The sequence below is a fragment of the Apodemus sylvaticus genome, chromosome 3, assembly GCF_947179515.1.
Source record: "Apodemus sylvaticus chromosome 3, mApoSyl1.1, whole genome shotgun sequence".
Classification (NCBI taxonomy): Eukaryota; Metazoa; Chordata; class Mammalia; order Rodentia; family Muridae; genus Apodemus; species Apodemus sylvaticus.
The window spans coordinates 149,468,063-149,491,807 of record NC_067474.1 but is presented as its reverse complement, the minus strand read 5'-3'; the positions used below and the strand labels follow the sequence as shown (position 1 = coordinate 149,491,807).

Genomic DNA, 23,745 nt, shown 5'->3' with positions numbered 1-23,745 from the left:
GGCAGAGGCAGAGAGGCAGAGGCAGAGAGGCAGAGGCAGAGAGGCAGAGGCAGAGAGGCAGAGGCAGAGAGGCAGAGGCAGAGAGGCAGAGGCAGAGGCAGAGGCAGAGGCAGAGGCAGAGGCAGAGGAGGCAGAGGCAGAGGCAGAGGCAGAGGCAGAGGTTTTTCTGTTGAGGTTTATGCCAGCCTGATCTACACAGTGAGTTCCAGGCTCACTAGATAGTTTCAGCCAAAACTAGATAGTGAGACACTGTTTATTAAGGGAGAGAGAGAGAGAGAGAGAGAGAGAGAGAGAGAGAGAGAGAGAGAGAGAGAAAGAGAGAGAAGCCATAGAAGACACCAAATGATCTTCTCTGGCCTCCTCCTTAGCCACTCACACAATATGTGCGCGCGCGCGCGCGCGCACACGCGCACACACACACACACACACACACATATATATATATATACACACACACATACTATATACACACTATACTATATGTATATACACACTATATACATGTGTGTATATGTATATATACACTATATATGTGTGTGTGTGTATATATATATATATATATATATATATATATATAATGTAAATAACTAAATAGATAAATGTAACACCAGACTTGGTGGTGCATACAGTTTTTTTTTTCCGAGACAGGGTTTCTCTGTATAGCCCTGGCTGTCCTGGAACTCACTCTGTAGACCAGGCTGGCCTCGAACTCAGAAATCCGCCAGCTTCTGCCTCCCAGAGTGCTGGGATTACAGGCGTGCTGCCACCATCGCCTGGCGATGGTGCATACTTTTAATCCCTGAATTTGGGATTTAGAGGCAGGAGGATCGGGAGTTGAAGGTACATAGATCATCTCAAGTCAGCCTGGGGTACATGAGAACCTAGCTCTAAAAAATGGAAGGAAAAGCCGGGCCGTGGTGGCGCATGCCTGTAACTCTGGGAGGCAGAGGCAGGCGGATTTCTGAGTTCGAGGCCAGCCTGGTCTACAGAGTGAGTTCCAGGACAGCCATGGCTATACAGAGAAACCCTCTCTCGAAAAAAAAAAAAAAATGGAAGGAAAGGGGGAGAGAGAAGGAAAACAAGGAAAAGAGACGGGAGAAAGTAGGGGGTAGAGAGGAGGCGAGCTTTGCTGTGCTGTCGGCCCCGCCTTCTCCACCGCACCGGAGAAAGGTGGCTGCTAGGGGAGAAAGCACATGCTTTGGCTCGGGAGGGGAGGATTCGCGCCTCTGCCACGCGTCCCCAGCCCTCAGGTTCCACGCTTGAACGGGACCACTCATCCCCACCGCCAGCGTCCAGCTCCGCTGGCGCAGGTCCGCGTCAATCCCTCCCGGCCCCGCCCTCTGGGGCGCGCGCGCATGCCCCGCGCAGGGGCGCCTTTTACGACGCTTCGGGAGCGGCGCTTGGCGGCCGGCGCGGAGCCGAGTGAGCTCCGTGTGAGCGGCGGTGCCGAGGGAGCCGCGGGCGAGCCGGCGGACGGCGTCGCCATGTCGCACGGCCACAGCCACGGCGGGGGCGGCTGTCGCTGCGCCGCGGAACGCGAGGAGCCGCCCGAGCAGCGCGGCCTGGCCTACGGGCTCTACCTGCGCATCGACCTGGAGCGACTGCAGTGCCTCAACGAGAGCCGCGAGGGCAGCGGCCGCGGCGTCTTCAAGCCGTGGGAGGAGCGGAGCGACCGCTCTAAGGTGGGCGGCCCGCGCGGGCCCGGAGCCACGGGGCCTCGCAGGGTAGACAGACACAGACAGGGAAACTGAGGCCCAGATTACCCAAGGTGGGCGCTTTGCCTCCATTCCAAGGCGGCGAGGGCATGTGAGGGAGGAGAGCAGAGAGGACTGCGGCCTCTCCCTCTGACCATTGGTCCAAATGGCTGTCCTCTGGCCTCACCTGGCCTGGGGTCGCGATCCGTATTTCTAACCTGGCACCCAGATCCCTTTGAGAGCCTTTTGACGAATACACATAAGCACAGGTCTTTGAATTCGCAGCCCGGAAAACCCCCATTAGAATCCCTCTAGAGGGGCCGTGGTGATTAGAATACCGAGACTCGGCAGCTCCAAGCTATTAGGACCTGGGCGCGGGTTGGTGGTACAGGTCCATTTGCTTCGCAGCCCAGTTTGTAGAACAGGGGGGGCAAGATGCCTGAAATTGTAGGTTCTCAGCAGATATTTGTTGCTTTCTTCCCCCCCCCGCACCCCAGTTTGTTGAAAGCGATGCGGACGAAGAGCTTCTGTTTAATATTCCGTAAGTATCTCCTTGTCGCCCGCCTCAGGCAAGCTAGGCAGTACCCAGTTGTCTCTTCCAATGGCTCCATTTGCTGGCTGTTGTCAGGAGTGCACACCTGTTTCTAGAGATGGGATAGATTCCTTCGGTGGGCTTGAGAAGGAAAGAATCGCAGCTTTTTGTGTGTGAGAGTGGGAACAGATGCATTTGTCGCATTCCTAACTAAGGTAAATGGCCTGGAGATGTGGGATGACAGGGTTTTTGAAAGGACTACAGGTGGCAGATGAGCCTATTTAGCTAAGGGGAAGGAAGGGTCTTGTCGGGGGGTCACACGGCTGCTCGGGGTTCGGTCCCAGGTAGACAACCCTCTCTTTTGCATCCTGGCAGGTTTACGGGCAATGTCAAACTCAAAGGCATCATCATCATGGGCGAGGACGATGACTCACACCCCTCGGAGATGAGACTGTGAGTGGCAAGGGCTGAGGCCCTCAGGAAACTCCCACTTGGCTTTTTCTGCGATCTTTTATTCCAGGCATAGGGAGATGGCTCAGGGGGTTAGAGGGCTTGCTGCATCAAGCAGCAGAATCAGAGTTCAAATCCCCAACACCCAGGTGAAAAAAACCGGTATGGCCACCATGCTGTGGACAGTGGAGAGAGCGGGATTGCTAGGGCTCGTTGGAGGTCAGCCTAGCCCCGGGTTTAAAGAGAGACCCTGTCTCAAGGGAATAAGGTGATGAACGATAACCGTTGACCTCTTTGTGCATGTACCACACACACAAATAGATTGGGCAAGCTGGCTATGGTGGTACACACATTAATCCTCACACTCAGGAAGCTAAGGCAGGAGAATTGTTGTGAGTTCAATGGCTTGGCCTTGTTCTTAGTTACACTGAAATGCATATATTGCTTCCCGAATTAATTACATATAAATTTAAGATACATGTGTACATATGTATGTATGTGTGTGTGTATATATATATATGTATATGTATGTATATATATATATATACATACATGCATATATGCCTTCATTTTTGAGACAGGATCTCATGTCTTCTGAACTCCTACCTCCCAGTTACAGATGGGTGCCATCATGCCCAGATGACTTTATTTCTTTAGAGACAGGTTCTCATTGTGTAGCCCTGGCTGGTCTGGAACTTGTTGTGTAGACCAGGCTATCCTGGAAGTCACAGAGCTCTGCCTGTCTCTATATTCTGAGTGCTACCATACCCAGCTGACTTGGTGAGTTTTGTGGTGCTGGGGATAGAACACGAGGCCCTGTGAGTGCTAGGTACCTGTTCTACCCTGAGCCTCACCCCCAGCCCAGTGACTGTCTTAGAGTAACCGTCCCTGGGGCCAGTGCTTGTCTCTTCCAAGTGCTGAGGTGGCACCACTCATTCGGACAGTGTAAAGCCGACAATAGCTGTTGATGGCTTTGCGGTTTCCTTAGCCTAGCTGCAGGTTCCGAATGTTCTTTACGGCTGCTCTCACTGTATACAGTTACCATCCTTACACTGTTGTGCTAACGTGGGATTGCCCTGTCCGCATCTGTGTGGCCACAGCAAACAGATCTGTTGCCACCGCCACCATTGGTAATCCTCCCTTCTGGAGAGTTTGCCTTATTTTGAACGAAGAGGAATCTGCTTTGTGAGTTCTGAGAAAACACTGAAAATTGTCAAGACAGGGCTAGGAGCATGCCTCAGTCAGTAACGCGCTTGCCTCGCAATCACAAGGACCTCAGGTGCACCTCTGGCCTTCAGGTGAAAATGGTGATGGAGTGTGCTTGTAATAATCCTGGTGCTGGGAAACAGGAGACAGGAGTCCCTGGAGCGCACTGGGCAGCCAGCCTCAACCGATTGGTGAACTCCAGGCCAGTAAGAGACCCCGTTCAAAAGAAGGTGGATGGCATTCAACCCAAGGTTGTCCCCTGAATGCTGCACAAGCACACAGATGTAAAAAGAGTGGAGAGATAGCTCAGTGGTTAAGTATACCAGCTGCTTTTCCAGAGGACTCAGGTTCGATTCCCAGCACCCACATGATGGCTCACAACCACCGCTTAATTCCATTTCCAGGGTATCTGATACCCTCTTGTCCTCTGAGGGCACTGGATGCACAAATGAGATACACAGACATACATGTAAGCACTCAGATACAAAAATAAATAAATGAAGGGACCAGAGAGAGATGGGTCAGTGATTAAGAGCACTTAATGCTCTTGAAGAGGATCTGGATTTGATTCCCAGGACACACATCAAGTGGCTCTCAGTTGCCTGTAGCTCCATTTCCTGGGGATCCAACACCCTTTTCTGGTCACACATACATATAAGCCTACACAGGCACACACATAAACACTTAAGACATCTTAAGGAAAAAATATAAGCCAGGTACAGTATTTCATGCCTATAATCCTAGCTAAAATAGGAGGATTGATGAGAGTTTAAGGCTAGCTGGGGCTACTTAGTGAGCTTCAGGCCAGCCTGGGCTACGGAATGACACCCTGTTATAAGAAAACATTTGTAAAAGTTTTAAAAATAATAACAAATTCAATTTGGGACTAAGGTTGTGTATCTCAGTGGTAGGGGACTTAGCACAGGTGAATTCCCAGGTCCAGGTCCTGTCACTCCTGGAGAGAACCGAAGTAACCACACCCAGTGGCTGACAATCCTCTGTACCTCAGCTCCAAGGTTTCAGACGCCCTCTTCTGGCCTCTGTGGTTACACACACCTGTATGGTGTTCACTCACACAGGAATGCACATAAACAAAATTAATAAAAATAAATCTTTAAAAGCATGTCTCTGTGTTGAATCATTTGAAGGAAAGTGGATGTTTGCTCTGATACTTTGGATACTTTTTAGATACTTAGTTACTGGGGCAGGTTGCCTGACTGGGTCAAGCCACCCCTCTCCCTGTATGGCTAAGTATGGTCTGTGGAGCAGAGTGTGTTCATCCTTGCTAGCTGCTCCATGACTCCCAGACGCTCTGTATCTCTATGCTTTGGTTTATTTTCTGGATATGTGTGTATGCCTGAGATTGTGTAAATATGAATGTGTACCACATACGTGCAATAACCTGTACAGGTCAGAGGACGATTCTGGATCCCCTGGAACCTGAGTTACAGGTAGTTGTGAGCTGCCATGTGGGGACTGGGAACCCAAAATGATTGCTTTTAACCTCTGAGACACAGCTCCAGTCCCTTAGTGTTTCTCTCCCTCTCCCTTCCTGCCCTCTCTCTCCCTCCTTTCTCCCCCACCTTGCCCCTTTCTTTCATAGGGTTTCTCTGTGTAGCCCTTGCTGTCCTGGAACTCCCTCTGTAGACCAGGCCTGCCTGGAACTCAGAAATCCATCCCCCTGGATCTGCTTCCTCAGTGCTGGGATTGAAAGTGTATACCACCAGACCCGGCAGAGTTTTTGGTGTTGGTTTTTCCAGAGGGGATCTTTTCCTGTAACACAGGTCTCAGATGCATGGCTGTCTTCTGTGCCAGCTTCCGTGTGCTGACACTGGGTCACCTGCCTGGTTATCAGTGGTTAACCGTAGTGGTTCTGCTGTACTGCAGGGTACTAAAGGGTGCCCCTCCTCCCTAGCTGCATCTTGTGCTAGTTAGGGTCTTCCTCAGGGCTCCACCACCTCTCAGTCTCTGGCAGTCGCTCCTCTTCTCCTGTGTCCCTGAGCTCAGCCTGTTTTGCTTCTGGGTGTGAGAGAGCATGAGGCGTTGTCTTGTGTTTAGCTTATCCCACGTAAGGTACTGTCCTCTAAGCTCGTCCGAGTTGCGTCGGATGACAGAGTTTGTTCTTTTTATAACTGAATAGCATCCCATTGTGTACTTAGGTCGCATTTCTCTATCCATTCATCTGACGGCACCGAGGTGGAGTGTGTTGGACACTGTGAATAGAGCCGTAATAAGCAGCAGATGGCAGTGGGCGTGCAGCTGTCTCTCCCCGCTCGGCGCCTCTCCTTGGGGTATTTACTCAGAAAGGGAATTGTTAGATCATATGGTATTTCTATTTCCTGTTTGTTTGGTTTTTGTTCGTTCGGTTGGTTTTTAAGAACTTTCCATAAGGACATCCCTAGTTTGCACTCCTGACTGGCTACAATGTTGTGTGTTCCCCTTTCTTTGCTTCCTCATTGGTAGTTCTTTTTTTAAAGATATATTTATTTTATGTGTGAGTACACTGTCACTGTCTTCAGACACACCAGAAGAGGGCATTGGATCCCATTACAGATGGTTGTGAGCCACCATGTGGTTTCTGGGAATTGAACTCAGGACCTCTAGAAGGACCTAGTCAGTGCTCTTGACTGCTGAGCCATCTCTCCAGCTCCTAGTTTGTTTGTTTTTTGTTTTGTTTTGTTTCTTCAAGACAGGGTTTCTCTGTGTAGCCCTGGCTGTCCTGGAACTCACTTTGTAGACCAGGATGGCCTCGAACTCAGAAATCCACCTGCCTCTGCCTCTCAAGTGCTGGGATTAAAGGTGAGCGCCACCACCGCTCCGCTTAGTATTTCTTGTCTTTCTGGTAGTAACCATTCTGAGAGAATAAGATGAGAGACAGCGCATAGTTTAGATAGCGTTTTTTGTGGGTAGTGACTCTGAACATTTTTCATACTCCTGTTGGCTTCTTGAATAGTTTGTTCGTGGGGTCTTGCTGTATAACCCAGATTGACCTCAAACCTGGCTCTGCCTCTCAGTGCGAGGGTCACAAGCGTGTGTCATCACAGGAAGCTCGCATGGCTTCCGAGAAGAGTTCTCAGATCCTTCGCCTGCTCTTTAATCAGATCACGTGCTCTGTTGTGCTCCAGTTGACTTCCTGATGTGCTTTGGACACTATTTACCCATGTCGGCGTAGCTTGCAAGTACTGTCTGTCATTCTGTAAATGGAAGCATGGATGTTAACTACAGTGCTGACCCGCCTCATAATGCTGCTCGTGAAAGCTCACTGTCATTATCCTGCTGTGGACGGCTCTTAGAAACACTTTGAAGCAAACACTTGCCTTCTTAAGTGACACACATTCTGCTGCAGTGAAAATACATCTCTCTTCCTTTGTGGGTGTGCTTATAAAATACCCTGAAGTGACACGGAGCTGAGTGCTTCAGAATTTGTTAGTTGTTGGGTTTTTTGTTTTTGTTTTTTTAATAATATTTTCTTTAGTGGTAATTTTATCTTAACTTTCTAAAGCCTTTTATGAGTTTGTGGTCTTGTATGTACTCTTCTTGAAATAGAACCCCCCAATTGTAATATTTTAAGAAATATTTGGGCATGGTGGCATAGGCCTTTAATATAAGCACTTGAAGGCAGGGGCAGGTGGATCTCTGAGTTCAAGGCCAGCCTGGTCCACCTAGCAAGTTCTAGGACAGCCAAGGCTACATAATGGAGAGATTCCGTGTCCAAAAAAAGAAAGAAAGAAAAAACCCGAGAGAAATATATGCTGCTATTCTGATGGGTTTCTTTTGACACAAAACCCACTTGCCTGTTGAATTGCCTGATCTTATCTCTGTGTCTAATGTGTTTCTGCCGAAGTAAGCTGTTTTATTGTTTCACGTCTCAGTGTGGGCTAAATGTGCTGAGTTCACCCTTTTCTGTGCAGTGCACGGGACCGGGATCTCAAGCAACTCAAAGATGCCCCCAGGCTGGGCTTTGGTGCCTAGCTTTTTTTTTTTTTTTTCTGATCTTTTTTTTTTTTTTTAAAGATTTATTTATTATTATATGTAAGTACACTGTAGCTGTCTTCAGACACACTGAAAGAGGGCATCAGATCCCATTACAGATGGTTGTGAGCCAGCATGTGGTTGCTGGGATTTGAACTCAGAACCTTCAGAAGAGCAGTCAGTGCTCCTACCCGCTGAGCCATCTCTCCAGCCCCCTCTCTCCTTTGAAGGTGGTATCTTGCTCTGTTGCCGTGGTACCCTGATGAACTCTGCTCCAGCACTCCTGCTTTGGTCTCCCCAGTAGCTGCCTCCAATCTTTCAGCTTTGTAGTTGGCCTAAGGATGTTTGTATGTAAATGCCAGGAGAGCCCATTCTGATCCTAACTTTGATCTTTTGGTGGAACTGAGGCTAGTTAAGTAGTCAGCAGGGAGGTTAAAACAATGAAAAATAATGCATATTGCTTGTCTTTTTTCTCTCCCCCCCACCCCCCAGGTACAAGAACATCCCACAGATGTCATTCGATGATACAGAAAGAGAGCCAGACCAGACCTTTAGCCTGAACCGAGACATTACAGGGGAATTAGAGTATGCTACAAAGTAAGCTTGGCGCCCTCCTCCACTGTGGCTTCCCTTCTTTTCATTCTGGAGCAGGTCGGTCTTGATGTATAGCAGCACAGCAGCCTTGAGCTCAGTCCTCCTGTGTCTGTCTTCCCAGGGGACCGCTGCCTTCTTTAGTTTCATGGCTTTCTTCACTTGCAGTAAGCGTACAGCCTATGTGCTGGCCTCTGAGTTTTGACCCGTGTCCGACTCTGAGTATTGGAAACGACTTAAAACAGCAGAGAAAACTTGATCCTTAGCGTGGCTGCTCTCGGCAGAGACCAGTGCACACCATAGATTGTTGACTTGGAAGTATTGGGCAGTCCTGGGTAAGCGGCTAGTGTGGCTTAGCCGACTCAGTCACCTGTACCCACCTGGTTCCTTCTTTAGTGAAGTCAACATAGTAAACATGGCTTAGAACCCTGCTTTGTCACAGACCTTTCCTGTTCCTTGACATTAGGAGCACTGGATAGTCCTCTTCTTTTTGGATTTATTTTATGTATATAAGTACTTTGTAGCTGTCTTCAGACACACCAGAAGAGGGCATCGGATTCTATTACAGATGGTTGTGAATTTGCCATGTGGTTGCTGGGAACTGAACTCAAGACCTCTGGAAGAGCAGTCAGTGCCTTAACTGTTGAGCCATCTCTCCAGCCCACCTGCCTGCCTTCCTTCCTTTCTTTTTTTCCCCAGACAGTCTTGTCATATGTTCTTGGCTGGGCTGGAATTCACTTGTAGACCAGACTGACATTAAACTTGTAATTGCCCTGCCTCTGCCTTCTGGGTATAGTGATGACATATACCACATGCCAGGTATGTCCTTATTTGTCTGTCTGTCCTTCCTGCCTCAGACGAGGTCTGAAGGTGCTTAGCTCATGGTTACCTCGTTAATTGCTGCTCTGAAGGAAGCTGGCGAAGGATCAAGTGTCCTGATATTTGCCTGCAAGTATAGACTAGACTGTTACCCTCCCTGGTGGCGATGTATACCACTTGGTAACCCGTATCTTCTCTCCCTCTTCCTCTAGAATTTCCCGGTTTTCAAACGTCTATCATCTTTCCATCCATATTTCAAAAAACTTTGGCGCAGATACCACGAAGATCCTTTATATTGGCCTGAGGGGAGAGTGGACTGAGGTAAGAGAGATTGTAAGTGTGTGTCTACACCATGGAGTAGACACACTGAGGGCTGGAACGCGTGAGGGGCTGGCTGCTCCACCTGTTCATAATGTCCCTTTGGTGTTTTGTTTGTTTTGTGACAGGCTGTCATTCTGTAGCCTTGGGTGGCCTTAGCACTCCTGACATAGACGGTCTTGCCTGGTCTCCCAGGTGCACGGCCTCTGCTCCCTCAGTGCCTGGGTTTAGATTTCATCATAACTTCTTCAGTGGATAGATTGAGTTTTCTTTTATTTTTATTATTTGTGTACTTTTTATATGTGTGTGTACACGGTTATTTGTTGTGGTATGTGTACTTTGTGTGTGTACATGGTTATTTGTTGTGGTATGTGTACTTTGCTGCAGGGCTCTCTTGCTTAGCACACAGGAGGCCATGGGTTCCACCTGTCACACGCTGACAATCTCTTGTTCTGGGCACCAGTGGCAAGATGATATGTTCCCTCAGACAGGTTCCTGTTCTCGCCTGGATTTTCTCAGAAAATCCTTGAGAAGCCTTGAGAGTGGATAGTGATCTTTGCTGGCCAAAAAGGGAGCTTCAGACAGGACACAAGGCAGGGAGCCTGACGGGGGACTGCTGCAGTGTGTGTGTCCTTTAGTGGCCACTGACCTCATCTCTACCTTTCCTTGTAGCTTCGCCGGCATGAGGTGACCATCTGCAACTATGAAGCGTCAGCCAACCCAGCAGACCACCGGGTGCATCAGGTCACCCCACAGACACATTTCATTTCTTAAGGGCCAGCCGGGGGTCCGTGAGATGTGCAGATGTGCTGTTAGTGAAGATGTGCGACCACTTGCTGGCAAGGACAGAGAATGCTCCAGCCGAGCTGCCTGCCACAGCCTCAGCCAGGCTTGTCTTGGGGTTGCTGCAGGAACCTGGCCTGTGGAAACCGCCTCCCCACTAGGGGCGGTGTGGGTGCCAAGGAACAGTCTCTCTCTAAGGCACTGCAGAAACTGGGTCTTAGACTGGGTGGCGCTGACAGTCATGGATAGTGCTCCCTTTCCCAATCTGGCCACGGAGTTCCATGTGTCTTCTTACCCGTGGCAGATTTCTTGTGTGGTTTGTCCTCTTCAAAAAGGATCCTCAGCTGTAGGAATCCTTCGGAAACCCAAGACTTGTGTTTGAATTACCCATGGCGGGGGGGCGTGTCTCCAGCTCAAACCCCATGATGTCCCTGCTTGCCCCTCCTGTCATTGCTCAGCATTGTGTCAGTGCCGCTGGTGTCACATGTCACACACAAGTGCCCCACGAAGGTGGGTGGAAAGGAAGGAGTCCCCTGGCACAGGACTGTTTGGGGAAGGTCTTTCACACTGTCTAGCCAAATAGTTGGGAGATCATGGAGTTCTTTCTCGGGGTGACCTGGTTGGAGTAAGACTGAGACCTAGTAAAGATTCTCCTCGGGACCTCCTTGGTGTTCCCTTGCTTCTAACTCGTGTTGTAAACCCAGTGCTGCTCCCTCTGTTCATGGCTTTCCTTCACGGTGACAAATGAGCTTCCTAATAAATCCTCAGAGACCTAAGGTTTGTCCTGTCCTCTGTGCTCTTGGTAGTACTGTGACTTACATCTCACTGGGAACTGAATTCACCTTGAGTCCTGTTTTCTTTAGGTCTAGGTAGGTCATGCATGTCACAGTTAAATAAAGACGACATCAGTTCCTCCAGGAAAGGTTCAGCCTCTGCATTTTGTAAAAAGAATGCTGGGGTTAGAAATGGGATGCTAGGTTCCATTTCTCACGACAGGGAAGCAACTTGTGGAGTAACAAGGGAATGAAGAACAAGGGAGGCTGTGGGCTGGAGAGATGGCTTGTTAGTTAGAGCACTTGCTGCTCCTCCAGAGGACCTGAGTTGGCTTCTCAACAGCTGCTCAGTACCAACTGTAACTTTACTTCCAAGGGCTCAGATGCTTTCTCCTGGACTCTGGTGACATTTTGTTCATATGGTACACACATAACATGGAGATGAAACAACCTTATAGGTAAAACAATCTTAGACACAGGAGAGATGCTGGAGGGTGTGGCTCCTGAGAGCAGTTGCTTCGTGGTGAACATCGTGCACTTGGCAAGAATCCCGGCGGCTGAAAGCATCCGAGAACCCACTTTTCCACAAAGTAGGAAGGATTGGTAAGGGAGCAAGTGCTGAGTCTGGCCCTGGAGAATTCTCTGAAGAATACCCCGGCCGGGTGGTCGTGGTGCACGCCTGTAGTCCCAGCACTCTGGGAGGCAGAGGCAGGCAGATTTCTGAGGCCAGCCTAGTCTAAAGAGTGAGTTCCAGGACAGCTAGGGCTACACAGAGAAACCCTGTCTCAAAAAAACCAAATCCCAAAACAAAACAACAACAAAAAAACCAAGAATACCCCATCCTTGTCAGGAAGATACTGCCATTTTCTCCTGATTTTGAAAAATGGTCTTTGGTTGTTAGGAATCAAGGATCTGAAATAAACTAGACTGTGAACAGTGCTCTATGCACTCAGACTCTCCAATCTGCTTTTTGGAAAATTCTCAAAGACTAGAAGGGCTGGGGGTCAGGGTGTAGCTCCATGGGACAGCACTTGCCTAGAATGTGTGACCCTGGGATGGGTTCCTAGCATCGAGATAAAGGCCATTTAAAAATTTTGCATTAGGGGCTGGAGAGAGGCTCAGTGGTTAAGAGCACTGCCTGCTCTTCCAGAGGTCCTGAGTTCAATTCCCAGCAACCACATGGTGGCTCACAACCATCTGTAATGGGATCTGACACCTTCTTCTGGTATGTCTGATGAGAGAGTAACAGTGTACTCACATAAGATAAATCTGTAAAAAGATTTTTTTGGATTAAGAGGAAAAGTAAAGTTAGCTTCAAAACAGCCATGGAGAGGGCTCTGTGGGTAAAGTGTTTGCTGCTCAGGCCTGACAGTCTGAGTTGGATTCCCAGAGTCCCGCTGCAAAGCCACGGGACATGGCGCATCTCTGTGATGCCAGTGAGCCAGGCAGAGACGGGACATTCCTTTCCCTCAACCACTCGGGCCAGCTTGACTGGAGTATACAATCCAACAGCAAACCAGAGACTGCCCCAATGGCACAGTGCAAGGACTCTATTCCTAGTCCTTGAGGGGAAGAGGCAGGTATGTCTCTGTAAACTGAAGGCCAGCCTGGTCTGGGTAGCAAGTTCTGAGGACTGATGTCTTGAGTTTGTTCCCTGACAAGTGATCAAAGCATGGATGCATATCATTCACACGAAACAACCAACACATCCAAACTAGCCCATTTGTCCCACTAATGGCTGCTCACAGTTAGCTCCTGGAACAGCCTGTAGGCTTGAAGTGCCACTTGCCAAAGTGCCACAGTGGCTCCTGTGAAGAAAATACAGGAGCTGTCTTTCATCCACAGACCAATCCAGCAGGATCCCGCGGGCACTGGGGCTTGCTGTATTGCGTTCTTTTTGCTTTTATTCCCTTTCTTTTGTGACATCCATTTCTAGGTCTTTGGCTCACTGTGGTCCCTTGATCTCCATATTTTAAGCACCATCTCCACGACCTGAATACAAGAACAAACTGCTTCTCTGGCAGGAGGGAAGTGTTTTTGTTGATTGCCCAAAGCTTGTATTGCTTTGGGTTTACAGTGGGGGAAAAAAGCAAAACTAAAAACTAGTGTAGGTTAATCTGGAAGTCTTCCGCAGTGAGGGACCCCTGTGACTCACTTCCTGTTTTCTGAGCCCTAAAGGTTCTCTTGGATTCAGTCCTTCAGTCAGCTTGTCTCTCAGCCTGGACTCCAAGCCCAGTTCCCACTTTACCAGTATGACTCAGTGGTGACCGAGAGAAGCCCTTTTGTTCTTAGCACACAGCTGGTGGCATTTTGTGCCACCTGCCAGGCATCACTTGTCTAGGACAGTGTCAAGCCAACCTTTCCAGTGTCTCAGTATCCTGATATGGCCTACGTACTTTCCCAGGGTCCTTCTTCAAGTGGGTAAGGCCTCACACTGTGATTTTACAGTGTTCAAAGCAAGTTTACATGACCTCATTGGATCTTAACAGCAAAGTTATGAAATAGCAGGTGGTCATTATCATTTTATAGCCGAGGAAGCCGGTCAGGAAAGGCAGATTACAGTGTAATCTTGAGGTTGCTATTTACTGCCTTCCTTTCCTCAAGCCTTAGTTTCCTCATCTTTAAAGATAAGAGTGGAGGACGGGGTTTTCAGGTCAGGGTGGGTAAGCCATCCATGATCCCGTGAAACTGGGATCAACTTGAAAAACAGTATGGAGAGCGAACAGGAAGAAAGATGAACGAGGAGAGAGATCTAAAGTACAGCAGGAGAGGCGTAGAGACGCGTAGCTAAAAGCATCCACCAGTTTTGGGAGGGAAGCCAATCTCTGAGACTATAGTGGAACACTAAGGTAACCATTTCACTACATATGCATTCGATGCTGAGCACTGGAGACATAAGCAGTAAAATGTATCTTAATAAAACAAGACAGTGGTGAAGATCCAAGACCACACCTGGAAGTGTGCCCTGCTCCATGGGGATGGGAAGACCGCTAACTTTATGATAAACGATACTGAGGAATGTCTCTCCTCCAAGTCCTTGGCTGGTAGGACATCTGGGGATCTCGTGCCATGTCCGGACGCTGTAGGTGACAGCGTCGCATCACAGGGAGTGGTCCCACTGTGGGCAACATGGCAGCTTCTACCCTAGAAAGCTGGACTCGCTTCCGGGTTCCGTACTGCTGGCCGGGCTACTTCCGGCAGCAGGATGGCTGGGTTCCCGGGACTCGAACGGAAGTTCCGGCGGGGGCGGCCGAGGGGGAAGAGTGTGTGTCTGTGAGGGAGAAAGGAGAGAATCGCCCGAACGGTCTCGGAAGCCACTGGGAGTGAGGTATCCAGGCGATCGCGCAGCGAGGCAGCGAGGGTCCCGGGGTGGCGGCGGGGAGAGGCCGGAGGGCGCTGTCCAGTCCTGGGACGGCCGGGCCAGGGGCTGCGCGCGTGGCGGGAGAGCGGCTGCGCGCTGGGCAGTGGGAGACCCCATTGTGGGGCGGAGGCTTCCCAGGGTCAATGCCCCTTTGTGGGCAGGTGGGAGCTGTGGGGCAGGGCAGCCAATGCCACGGTCGGGACGTAATGACCCTGGGTCAGAACCCAAGTTCCCACTGTGGAGAATGGGAGACGGCGGCGGTCATCCTTTGGAGAGTGGGAGCCGGGTGGAGGTGGGAGTCCCCAGAGCCTAGGAGGAAGGGGATCCTAGCTTAGGGTGTCAGGTGCATTCCCTGTGCGAAGAGGAACCCCAGAGTCAGAGGTGGGGAAAGATGCTGTGTGGTCATCCTACCGTGGGGAGGGGCAGTCGGGGTCAGAGCTGGGAGGTGGGAGCCTGCGGGAGGGCGGGGCGCCCTTTAGACACTTCAGAGGCAGGTAGCGGAAGCTTCCGGGAGTTTGGAGGATGCTAAGGATGGGGAGGGGCCAGGCAGCCTGATATTCTTTTGTGTTGGGAGTCCCAACACCTGTTCATTTGGCGACCCATTTGGAGTCAGTGACAGCAGCAACAGCAGGTAGCCCTGTGGAGTTGAGAAGGCTTGGGGCACCAGTTTGTGGTGGAAGATGGCAGAAGGGAGTTAGGCTGTCATGGGACATGGGTGGCTTGCAGAGGCCTTGGGAATTTCTTACTGAGCCAGACTGCTGAGAAGACTGGATAGGGGCTGGTTAGGAGGGGAGGAGAGGGAAGACGGAGAAGATGGGATGTGGGTGGGACTGAAAGCCTGTTTTCAGCGGTTTTCCTCCATCTCTCTCTAGGGGCAGAACTTAGGGAAGAGGGGTTCCAGGAAAGGGGAACCTGAGACCTTGGAAGGACGCAGTTAGCATGGGGACTTTTAGGAAGGCTATAGGAAATGACCTGCCTTCCCTTGTCCCCTACGTCCACACTTCCAAACCCTAAACCCTGGCTTTGGGGTTCAGTCAGAAGCCAGGCATGCCAGTTCTAGACCAAGAGGATGACTGCCCTGCTTCTCAACCTTGGGATGGAGCCCACTTTCTTTCCTTTTTTAAAATCTACTTAGTTTTATGTGCATTGATGTCGTTGTCTGCATTATATGTCTATATGAGGGTGTCGGATCCCCTGGAACAGGAGTTGCAGACAGCTGTGAGCTGCCGCGTGGGTGCTGGGGATTGAACCCCGGTCCTCTGGAAGAGTATCCAGTGCTCTTAACCTCTGAGCCCTCTCTCCAGTTCCCTGGCGCCAACTTTTTACCCCTTTGCCTGAGATTTCTTTCTGTCTTTATTTTGTCTCTGCTCAGAATCAAGCCCCTGGTACTATGTATGGCTGATGGCCTGAGCAGGCTTTTTCTTTTTTTGTTTGTTTGTTTTTTCGAGACAGGGTTTCTCTGTGTAGCCCTGGCTGTCCTGGAACTCACTCTGTAGACCAGGCTGGCCTTGAACTCAGAGATCTGCCTGCCTCTGCCTCCCAAATGCTGGGATTAAAGGCGTGCGCTACCACCGCCCTCTAGATTTTTGTACGAAGGCTTCTCCCTCCCCACCAGCTTTGCTTTTGACCTCCTACCTTCACTCGTGCAGGCCCAGCCTGCAGGAAGCCCTGCAGTGTATGTGTGGTAACACCATGTCTGTGCCCCTGCTCACCGACGCAGCCACCGTGTCTGGAGCTGAGCGGGAAACGGCCGCGGTAAGGGCCCAGCAAGCGGAGGGTGGTGGCTGGCCGAAGGCAGTGTGGGAACCTGGAGGACGCTCTAGGAGAAGGGCTTTAGCCTGAAGCTAGGAGAGGTTAATAATCTGTCGGCTCCCTCCCACCCCGCCCCCAGTCTGAAGGGCTAGGGAAGGGGTGAGCCGGAGTTGGCCGTCTAGGGAGACCTTCCCATCCCATTTCTGACTTTTTTCCCTCAGGTTATTTTTTTACATGGACTTGGAGACACCGGGTAAGTGAGCTGAGGGGCAGGCGTGCCTTCATCGGTAGGGCTGGGGAACCTTTGTCCTATATGATCGTCTCTTCTTCCTTCCCACAGGCACAGCTGGGCTGACGCCCTCTCCACCATCCGGCTCCCTCATGTCAAGTACATCTGTCCCCATGCGTGAGTGTCACTCCAGCTAGAGAGGGGTGTGTGTGCGTGTTTGGGGTCCTCTGGTCCTAGGTCTGTTCTCTTCATCAGCTGTCTCCTGGGGCTTGGGCTCAGAGCAGTCTGGCCATGTCAGTCTTAGCTCTAAGCACCCTGGGAATGGGCTCCAGTTTCGCTTTTCACCCCTAAGCTTCCTGGACCCAAGACCTCCTAAAAGGAGCCTTCCTTCCCCCAAGTACTCACCCTGAGCTGGACCCCGTCCCTGGGCCTTGGTCTCTGCTTCTCTGTCCTTACTGCTGATGCCCCAGCCACAGCCTCCAGCCCCACGTGGCAGGTTGCCTGGCAACACTCAAACACAGGGCCTGCCTGCTGGGAGGGGCCCCCAAGGGCAGCCCTGCCCATCCCCGGGCCCTCTACTGATGCTTTATCCCTCTTGAGACTTTCTCTCCACCACCCCCAGGCCCAGGATCCCTGTGACACTCAACATGAAGATGGTGATGCCCTCCTGGTGAGTTTGGGGACGAGATGGAAACTAGGGGAGCTGCAAGGAGCTAGAGCGAGAGCTCTCCAACAACTACTGCCTGTGCTTGCCCAGGTTTGACCTGATGGGGCTGAGTCCAGATGCCCCAGAGGATGAAGCCGGCATCAAGAAGGCGGCAGAGAACAGTAAGGCCCCAGCCCTCCCACGGTGTTCCCTCTTCCTTCCCCTCCCCCAGCACCGGGCAGTGCCCACCTGCTCCCTTCACCCGGTCATCCCCTCCCCTCCAGTCAAGGCTTTGATTGAACATGAGATGAAGAACGGGATTCCTGCCAACCGAATCGTCCTGGGTGGCTTTTCACAGGTGAGGAGCCTGCATTGGGGAGGGGAGGTGTGTGTGTGTGTGTCCGTCCATCCAGCTGTCCATCCGTCCGTCCTCTCCTGACCTGTCATTCTTTTCTCCCAGGGTGGGGCCCTGTCCCTCTATACAGCGCTTACCTGCCCCCACCCTCTGGCTGGCATCGTGGCATTGAGCTGCTGGCTGCCTCTGCACCGGAACTTCCCCCAAGTGAGTACCCTCCCCGGCCCCTGCCCCCCTTCTCTCCCCACCCCCCAGTGGTCCCTGTGGCTTGGGCACCATGCTGTGTGTAGTGCTAACCTTGCCCTGGAAATTCTGTCTGGCCCACAGGCAGCCAATGGCAGTGCCAAGGACCTGACAATTCTTCAGTGCCATGGGGAGTTGGACCCCATGGTACCTGTTCGGTTTGGGGCCCTGACAGCCGAGAAGCTCCGGACCGTTGTCACACCCGCCAGGGTCCAGTTTAAGACATACCCAGGTGTCATGCACAGCTCCTGCCCTCAGGTTAGTGTGATAGCCTCCTTCTGTGCTTCCCTCCGCCCCCCATCAGGGAACCTCACTATCTCCCCTCCTCCCAGGAGATGGCAGCTGTAAAGGAATTTCTGGAGAAACTTCTGCCTCCGGTCTAACTTAGTCGCTGGCTCCCACTGTGGTCCCCTGGCTCACGGGGACCCAGCAAACAAGCACCGCATCATCTTGGATCTGAGCCGGTCGAGCCCCTGTCCCTTCTCTTCCCCACCCTATCCTCTTCCCACAGGCCTCTGGGGCAGGTCGCCGAGGCTGGCCAGGCCTTTCTGCTGGCCTCGGCCATCTGGAAGTCAGCAGCAGGGGTGGGCTGCTCTTACCCCGCATCCCCAGAGGCGGGCCCCAGCAGCAGTACTGGAGGGGCTGTAGGCAGCGGGGGGAGGGGCCCAGCTGCTGACCCGCTCACTCAGGACCTTACCCACTAGCCCCGCTTTGGGCCCCCTCCTGTGACCTCAGGGTTTGGCCCGTGGGGCCCTCATGGGCCCCTTCCCAGTCATTCTGCCCGGATAATCGTCTCTCCTGCCTCACCGCAGCTGCTTCTCCGTCACGAATGTGTCCACGGCCCGGGGCCCTTGCTGCTGTGGGCTGCCTGCTTCAGGGCAGGCTTGTCAGTGAGGAGGTAGAGTCCCTCAGGGGCCTTCCCTCAGCCCCTCCCCACAGAGGGGCTGGGCCCTGCCTCCCCATGGCCCTTCCTTGTAGGCCTGGAGCCTGCAGGGCTGGATTGAGGTTCAAGGGCCCCCAACTCCCTGCTGTCTCACCCCCCACTATGTCTCCCCTTAAGGCCAGGGAGGTGGTGGGGGAGGAATTGTGTCTTGTCTTCTGTCTTCATGTGGTTTTGGGTGTTTTTCTTGTTTTGTCCTGGATTCCGATAAAATTAAAGAAATTGCTTCAAACTCTCAGGGCTGCCTTCTGTAGTACAGAGTTACCATCTGTGAGAATCTGCCTCTCGGTAAGAAAACATTTTTATTTTAAATGCTTTGGAAAGCTCAGTCATAGCAGTATAAGTTAGTGCCCAGGGGAGGCTATGGCCCCAGACCGCCTGGCCTCCCCACGGCTCTGGGGATCACGTGAGCTGCTGGACTCTGGGGGAGATAGGCTGGAAAGACCCAGACTCCTTTCTGGTCAGTGGACCCAGAGGTCTCCTGCCTGGAGGGCTGAGCAGACAGCTGGCATTTGAGGTAGGGTGGCCTCAGCTTGGCCCCAGAACGCGAGGGAACAGGGCCCTGTGGAGGCTGGAAAGCAGGCTCTTTTCTGGTCCATGAGGAGGTGCTCAGGCCTGCGCCCCAAAGCCTGAAGGGTTCTGCTTCTGCCAGCGCCACAGATCCTCACCTGTGCAGACAGCGATGGTCAGGGCTTGCCCGAGGATGGCCTGACCCATTGCCCTTAGAGCCAGTTCCGCCCTCTTCCGGGTCCCGCAGACACTCACACATCCTGTCCAGCCCCAGGGCTGCTGTCCAGCCCAGCTCCTCATGGGCCAGGCTGGGGTTGGCATAACAGGCCGCCACATCACCTTCCCGCCGTGCCACCACCTTGTACGGAATCTGCAGGGGAGGGAGTGCATGCTTAGCTGACCAGGCCCTGGGCCTCAGGAGCCACAAACCTGAGATGTGTCATAGGCACCTAGCACTAACGTGCGAGGTGGCTGGGGGAGATGGCCGTACTGGGGTGTGGCCTGCGTGTGTGGGGCCCACCTTCTTCCCTGAGGCCTTCTCCATGGCTTGGACCATCTGCAGGACGGAGTAGCCTGTGCCCGTGCCCAGGTTGTAGATCTGCCGGAGAGAAGGGGATGTTGAACGGTCTGTCATTCACCCTGTGTGCTCGTCACCCTGGATCCTGAGCATTTCCTCCCTGGCTCCTCTCTTGCCTACCTACCCGACAGCCACATTGCTCCTTCAGCTTCTTCAGGGCTGCTATGTGGCCCTTCGCCAGATCCACCACGTGAATGTAATCCCTCACGCCTGCAGAGGAAGCGCTTACATGGGAAGTCTGTCCCCTCCCCCTCCCGTCTCCCTCCTTGCCTTGACCCCTAGGCTTACCTGTCCCATCCTCTGTCGCATAGTCATCCCCAAAGACGTTCAGGGCCTCTCGTCGCCCGATTGCCACCTAGGGCAGAGGTCACATCAGCTTCTTCAAGGGCCCTGGCGCTGGTGGTAATCTGAGCCCTCCGGCTCCCCTCCCCCTGCACCCGGGTGATCCCCCCCCTACCTGGGAGACATAGGGCATGAGGTTGTTGGGAACACCCTGAGGGTCTTCGCCGATGCGGCCCGAGGCGTGGGCACCTATGGGATTGAAGTACCGAAGCAGCACGGCGTTCCAGGCCTGGGTGGTAAAGGTCAGACCGTGGGGCTGGGGCACACGGAATGAGTCCACCTCACTGTGTCTGTTCTGTGCTCTCTAGCAAGGGATGGCACCTGCAAACCAGCTGCCGAGACCTTGGGCAGAGAATACTGCCGCTCCTCAGCCTCCGTCTCCTTGTGAGAGAGCCCAAGATCCTAATCCTTGGGCTCCCGTGGGCCAGTGAATGGGGCAATGGGTGCGGGGCGAGGGGTCCTCACCGTGTCTGCCCGGCACAGGTCCCGGATCATCTCCTCAATGAAGAACTTGGACTTGCCATAGGGGTTGGTGCAGCCCCCGGTCGGGTGGGCCTCATCCAGGGGCAGGTACTGGGGGTCCCCGTACACGGTGGCTGAGCTGCTGAACACCAGATTCTTCACTCCATGGGCCCTCATGATCTGGCCATGGAGGGGAGGGTCAGTGGCCTGTGCCTCACGGGTAAGTCCCACTTGTTACCCCACCCTAGGAGGGTGGGGCTGAGGCGACGGGCATCAGTTACAGAGAGAGAATCAGGCTGGGGGGTAAAGAAAGGCATGTGTCCGAGACAGTACAGCTTGGGTCCGCTCTGACTCTCGCACGCAGGCCCTACTGCGGCCCGGCAGTCTGGGGCCCAGCTGGGTCAGTGTCCCCTCCTCTCACCTCCAGAAGCTGGATGGTCCCTGTTAAGTTAACTCTGTAGTAATCCAGAGGCTTCTGCACTGACTCGCCCACAGCCTTGAGCCCAGCAAAGTGGATGACAGCCTTAAAGCTGTGCTGCAGGGGTAAAGCCAGAGTCAGGAGATGCAGTGCAGGACTACTTGGCGATGCTCCTACCTGCTAGGCAGCACCTGCTGTGTAGACCACAGTGGCCCCAAACTCACAACGACCCATCTGCCTACCTCTGCCTCCCAAGCGCTGGGTTTAAAGGCATGCTTGAAATGCCCAGTGAAGCACCCAGTTTCTTTTTGAAAGATTTATTTATTATTATATGTATATGAGCACACCATTGCTCTCTTCAGACACCCCAGAAGAGGGCATCAGACCCCATTACAGATGGTTGTGAGCCACCATGTGGTTGCTGGGATTTGAACTCAGGACCTCTGGAAGAGCAGTCAGTGCTCTTAACCGCTGAGCCATCTCTCCAGCCCAGTACCTACCTTCTTAAAGAGGTGCTGTAGGGCTGCCTGGTCCAAGATGTCCATCTCCTCAAACTCCACAGAGCGGCCTGTCAGCTCCTGGACCCGGCGCAGGCTCTCAGGCATGGAGTCTTCTGGTGCTGTACGCAGAGGCGTTCAGCATTAGAGAACGGGGTCCTGTATCCAACCCCTCCAGAAATGGCTCACTAGTTCGATTCGCACCCAGCTTCACTCACCACGAATGGCGTTATAGAAGTTGTCAATGACCACAGGCGAGTAGCCTGCCTCCAGCAGCTCCAGGACCGTGTGGCTGCCGATGTAGCCAGCCCCACCCGTGACCAGCACCTTCTCCTCCATGGCGCCTACTTAGAAGACAGAGTTTCAGAGGCAGCTGAGGCTTTCTGCTCAGAGCCTCACTCCAGCTAGATGTCTGTCCCCTATCTTCATCTTGGAGGATGCAGTGGTGGGGCCCCAGTTTAAGGAGAGGCTCCAGAGTCAGCTCTGGGTCTAACTAGATAACTATCAATTTCTGGCCGTAGGGACTGGCGTTTCCAACTCTCTCTAGGGCACAGTTTTCATCACTAGAACTAATTTTTGCACACACACCATGTATTAGGAGGGCCCAATGAAGTGATTTAAAGGTCTGTCACCTGTATATGTAGGAATCAGACACACCACGTTGTCCAGTTCCTGTTGACACAGGGTGGGAAGATGGGCCTTTTGAAGACCCACCCTTCCTGCCTCCAAGTCTGGAGAATGGACAGTCTCAGGCATGGGAGGCTAGGATATGAAAAGGGACCTGTCCCTGTACACTGAAGCCTTTTTCCAGGAGCAAAAGGTTCCTGGCTTTGATGACTAATACCTAGTGTTCCAACAACCCTTCCCCTGGAAGGGTTGGAAGGAAGTAATAAATACACCAAAGGCTTCGAGGGTGGGGTCCTTAGCCAGGAAGGCTGTGCCTAGCTTTGAGGCTGCAGTACCAGCAGCCCTGAGTGGGTAGGGCTTCACTCCCCCCACCTCCCCACCGGGGCAGCCAATGGCTCAGCTTTGGCCAGGCTGGGTTGGAGATCCCGCCCATCTAGGGCAGCGCCAAGTGACCGGGTGTCGACGTGGATTTGGCCCGCGCTTCGCTGCCAGGTGTGCATCCCCACCCTGAGCAAACTGCTGGGCGGACAGAAAGGAAATCCACACACTGTGGCCTTTCATTCTCACGACCTGGCTCGCTGCCGTCTTTCTCCGAGCGGCCTCAACTTTCTGCTGGGGTTATCCTGCTGCAATCCACTGGCCTGGGCGCCCAGTGCGTACCAGAATCGCTACCCCGCACTTGTGCGTTATTTTCCCAACATCTGGATGAGGCAGGTGTTTCTACTAGCATTTGGTACTAGGGTCAGAGCCTGGAGGAGGTCGGCCTGGGGTCGCTCAGCAGTAAGAACCTCCTGGGTGGGATCCCCGAGACTATTCCCCCGCTACTCCCTGCAGTTCCCGCATTGCGCGAGGACGCGGTGAAGCGGTCGCTGAGGGGGATCTGGTGGCAGGCTGCTCTGAGGTCGCTCCGCTCCGGACTAGGGGGTGACCTTGGTCAGCGGTCCCCTCCTCAGTTTTCCCGTTCTGTACAAGGGAGGAGGGTGGATGTTGGGTCTCAACAGCCCGGGCGAGGCGGAGCTTAGCTCTGGACTTCGGTTCTGGGCTGGGAGCAGGAGCGGGGAGCCGGGCCCCGAATGAATGGGCTCGGGTGGCCCCCGCTACGGCAGCGGAAAACGCGAGCAGAAGGGGTGGGCCTGGCCCTGTTCCGAACACGAACCGACCCTCTTGGAACTCCCTCGCTCCCGACCAACCACTGGCCCTTCCGAGCTCTCTAAGCCCTTCATTCTACCAGCCGAACCTGCGAAAGCTCCAGCGCTGACTCCTGGTGCCACCTCCCGCGACCAGCGCAGCGGCCCCTTTAAAACCTGACAGCCCAGCCTGAGCCCGCCCCCTCCACGCCCTCCAGGAAACGTGTCCTGGGTTACCGACTGGACGGCAGCCCTGGAAGGACAATTGGCCTGCAGTGGCTTTAGGCGCCTGCGCAGAATGTTTCCTTCGAGGGCGGAAATGAGGGGTGCGGACGCCATCCAGTGACTGGCGGGTTGCGGAGGAGAAACAGGGTCAGGACGGGGGCCTTTCTATTCCCCAGTACACTCTGAGGGACGGGGTTTCCCCGTATGTGTCAAACCCTTCGTCGGGCTGCTCCAGTTGGAGGACACGGCTGGCCCGGGCTGCGACATAGATCCAAGTCCACCTGGGAAGAAGCCCA

General features: G+C 53.0%; 3 protein-coding genes across 5 annotated transcripts; 2 read left to right on the top strand and 1 right to left on the bottom strand.

Moving 5' to 3' along the window:
• The first annotated feature begins 1,369 nt into the window (after window positions 1–1,369).
• Pithd1 (PITH domain containing 1) lies at window positions 1,370–11,141 on the top strand. The gene is made up of 6 exons (XM_052177765.1): window positions 1,370–1,682; window positions 2,192–2,235; window positions 2,602–2,679; window positions 8,347–8,451; window positions 9,477–9,585; window positions 10,255–11,141. Exons 1-6 carry the CDS (start codon window positions 1,485–1,487, stop codon window positions 10,354–10,356), a joined length of 636 nt encoding a protein of 211 aa, XP_052033725.1. The 5' UTR covers window positions 1,370–1,484; the 3' UTR covers window positions 10,357–11,141.
• Window positions 11,142–14,357: 3,216 nt separating this feature from the next.
• Lypla2 (lysophospholipase 2) lies at window positions 14,358–18,902 on the top strand. The gene is made up of 10 exons (XM_052177764.1): window positions 14,358–14,466; window positions 16,149–16,254; window positions 16,473–16,504; window positions 16,592–16,657; window positions 17,103–17,150; window positions 17,238–17,308; window positions 17,411–17,484; window positions 17,587–17,688; window positions 17,809–17,982; window positions 18,057–18,902. The coding sequence occupies exons 2-10, from the start codon at window positions 16,177–16,179 to the stop codon at window positions 18,105–18,107; spliced, it is 696 nt and encodes a 231-aa protein (XP_052033724.1). The 5' UTR covers window positions 14,358–14,466; window positions 16,149–16,176; the 3' UTR covers window positions 18,108–18,902.
• Window positions 18,903–18,947: 45 nt separating this feature from the next.
• On the bottom strand, window positions 18,948–23,431 carry Gale (UDP-galactose-4-epimerase). 3 transcript variants are annotated; one of them, XM_052177763.1, is made up of 12 exons: window positions 23,335–23,369; window positions 22,758–23,060; window positions 21,689–21,814; window positions 21,474–21,592; window positions 20,977–21,090; window positions 20,559–20,735; window positions 20,209–20,322; window positions 20,040–20,106; window positions 19,876–19,961; window positions 19,695–19,772; window positions 19,430–19,544; window positions 18,948–19,332 (listed from the first exon to the last, which is right to left on the bottom strand). In XM_052177763.1, the coding sequence occupies exons 2-12, from the start codon at window positions 22,825–22,827 to the stop codon at window positions 19,274–19,276; spliced, it is 1,125 nt and encodes a 374-aa protein (XP_052033723.1). In that variant the 5' UTR covers window positions 22,828–23,060; window positions 23,335–23,369; the 3' UTR covers window positions 18,948–19,273. The 3 variants fall into 3 exon arrangements, with proteins under 3 accessions (XP_052033723.1, XP_052033722.1, XP_052033721.1); XM_052177762.1 differs by lacking the exon at window positions 22,758–23,060 and having other exon boundaries at window positions 23,335–23,431; XM_052177761.1 differs by lacking the exon at window positions 22,758–23,060 and having other exon boundaries at window positions 21,689–21,817; window positions 23,335–23,409.
• Between the last annotated feature and the right edge of the window lie 314 nt (window positions 23,432–23,745).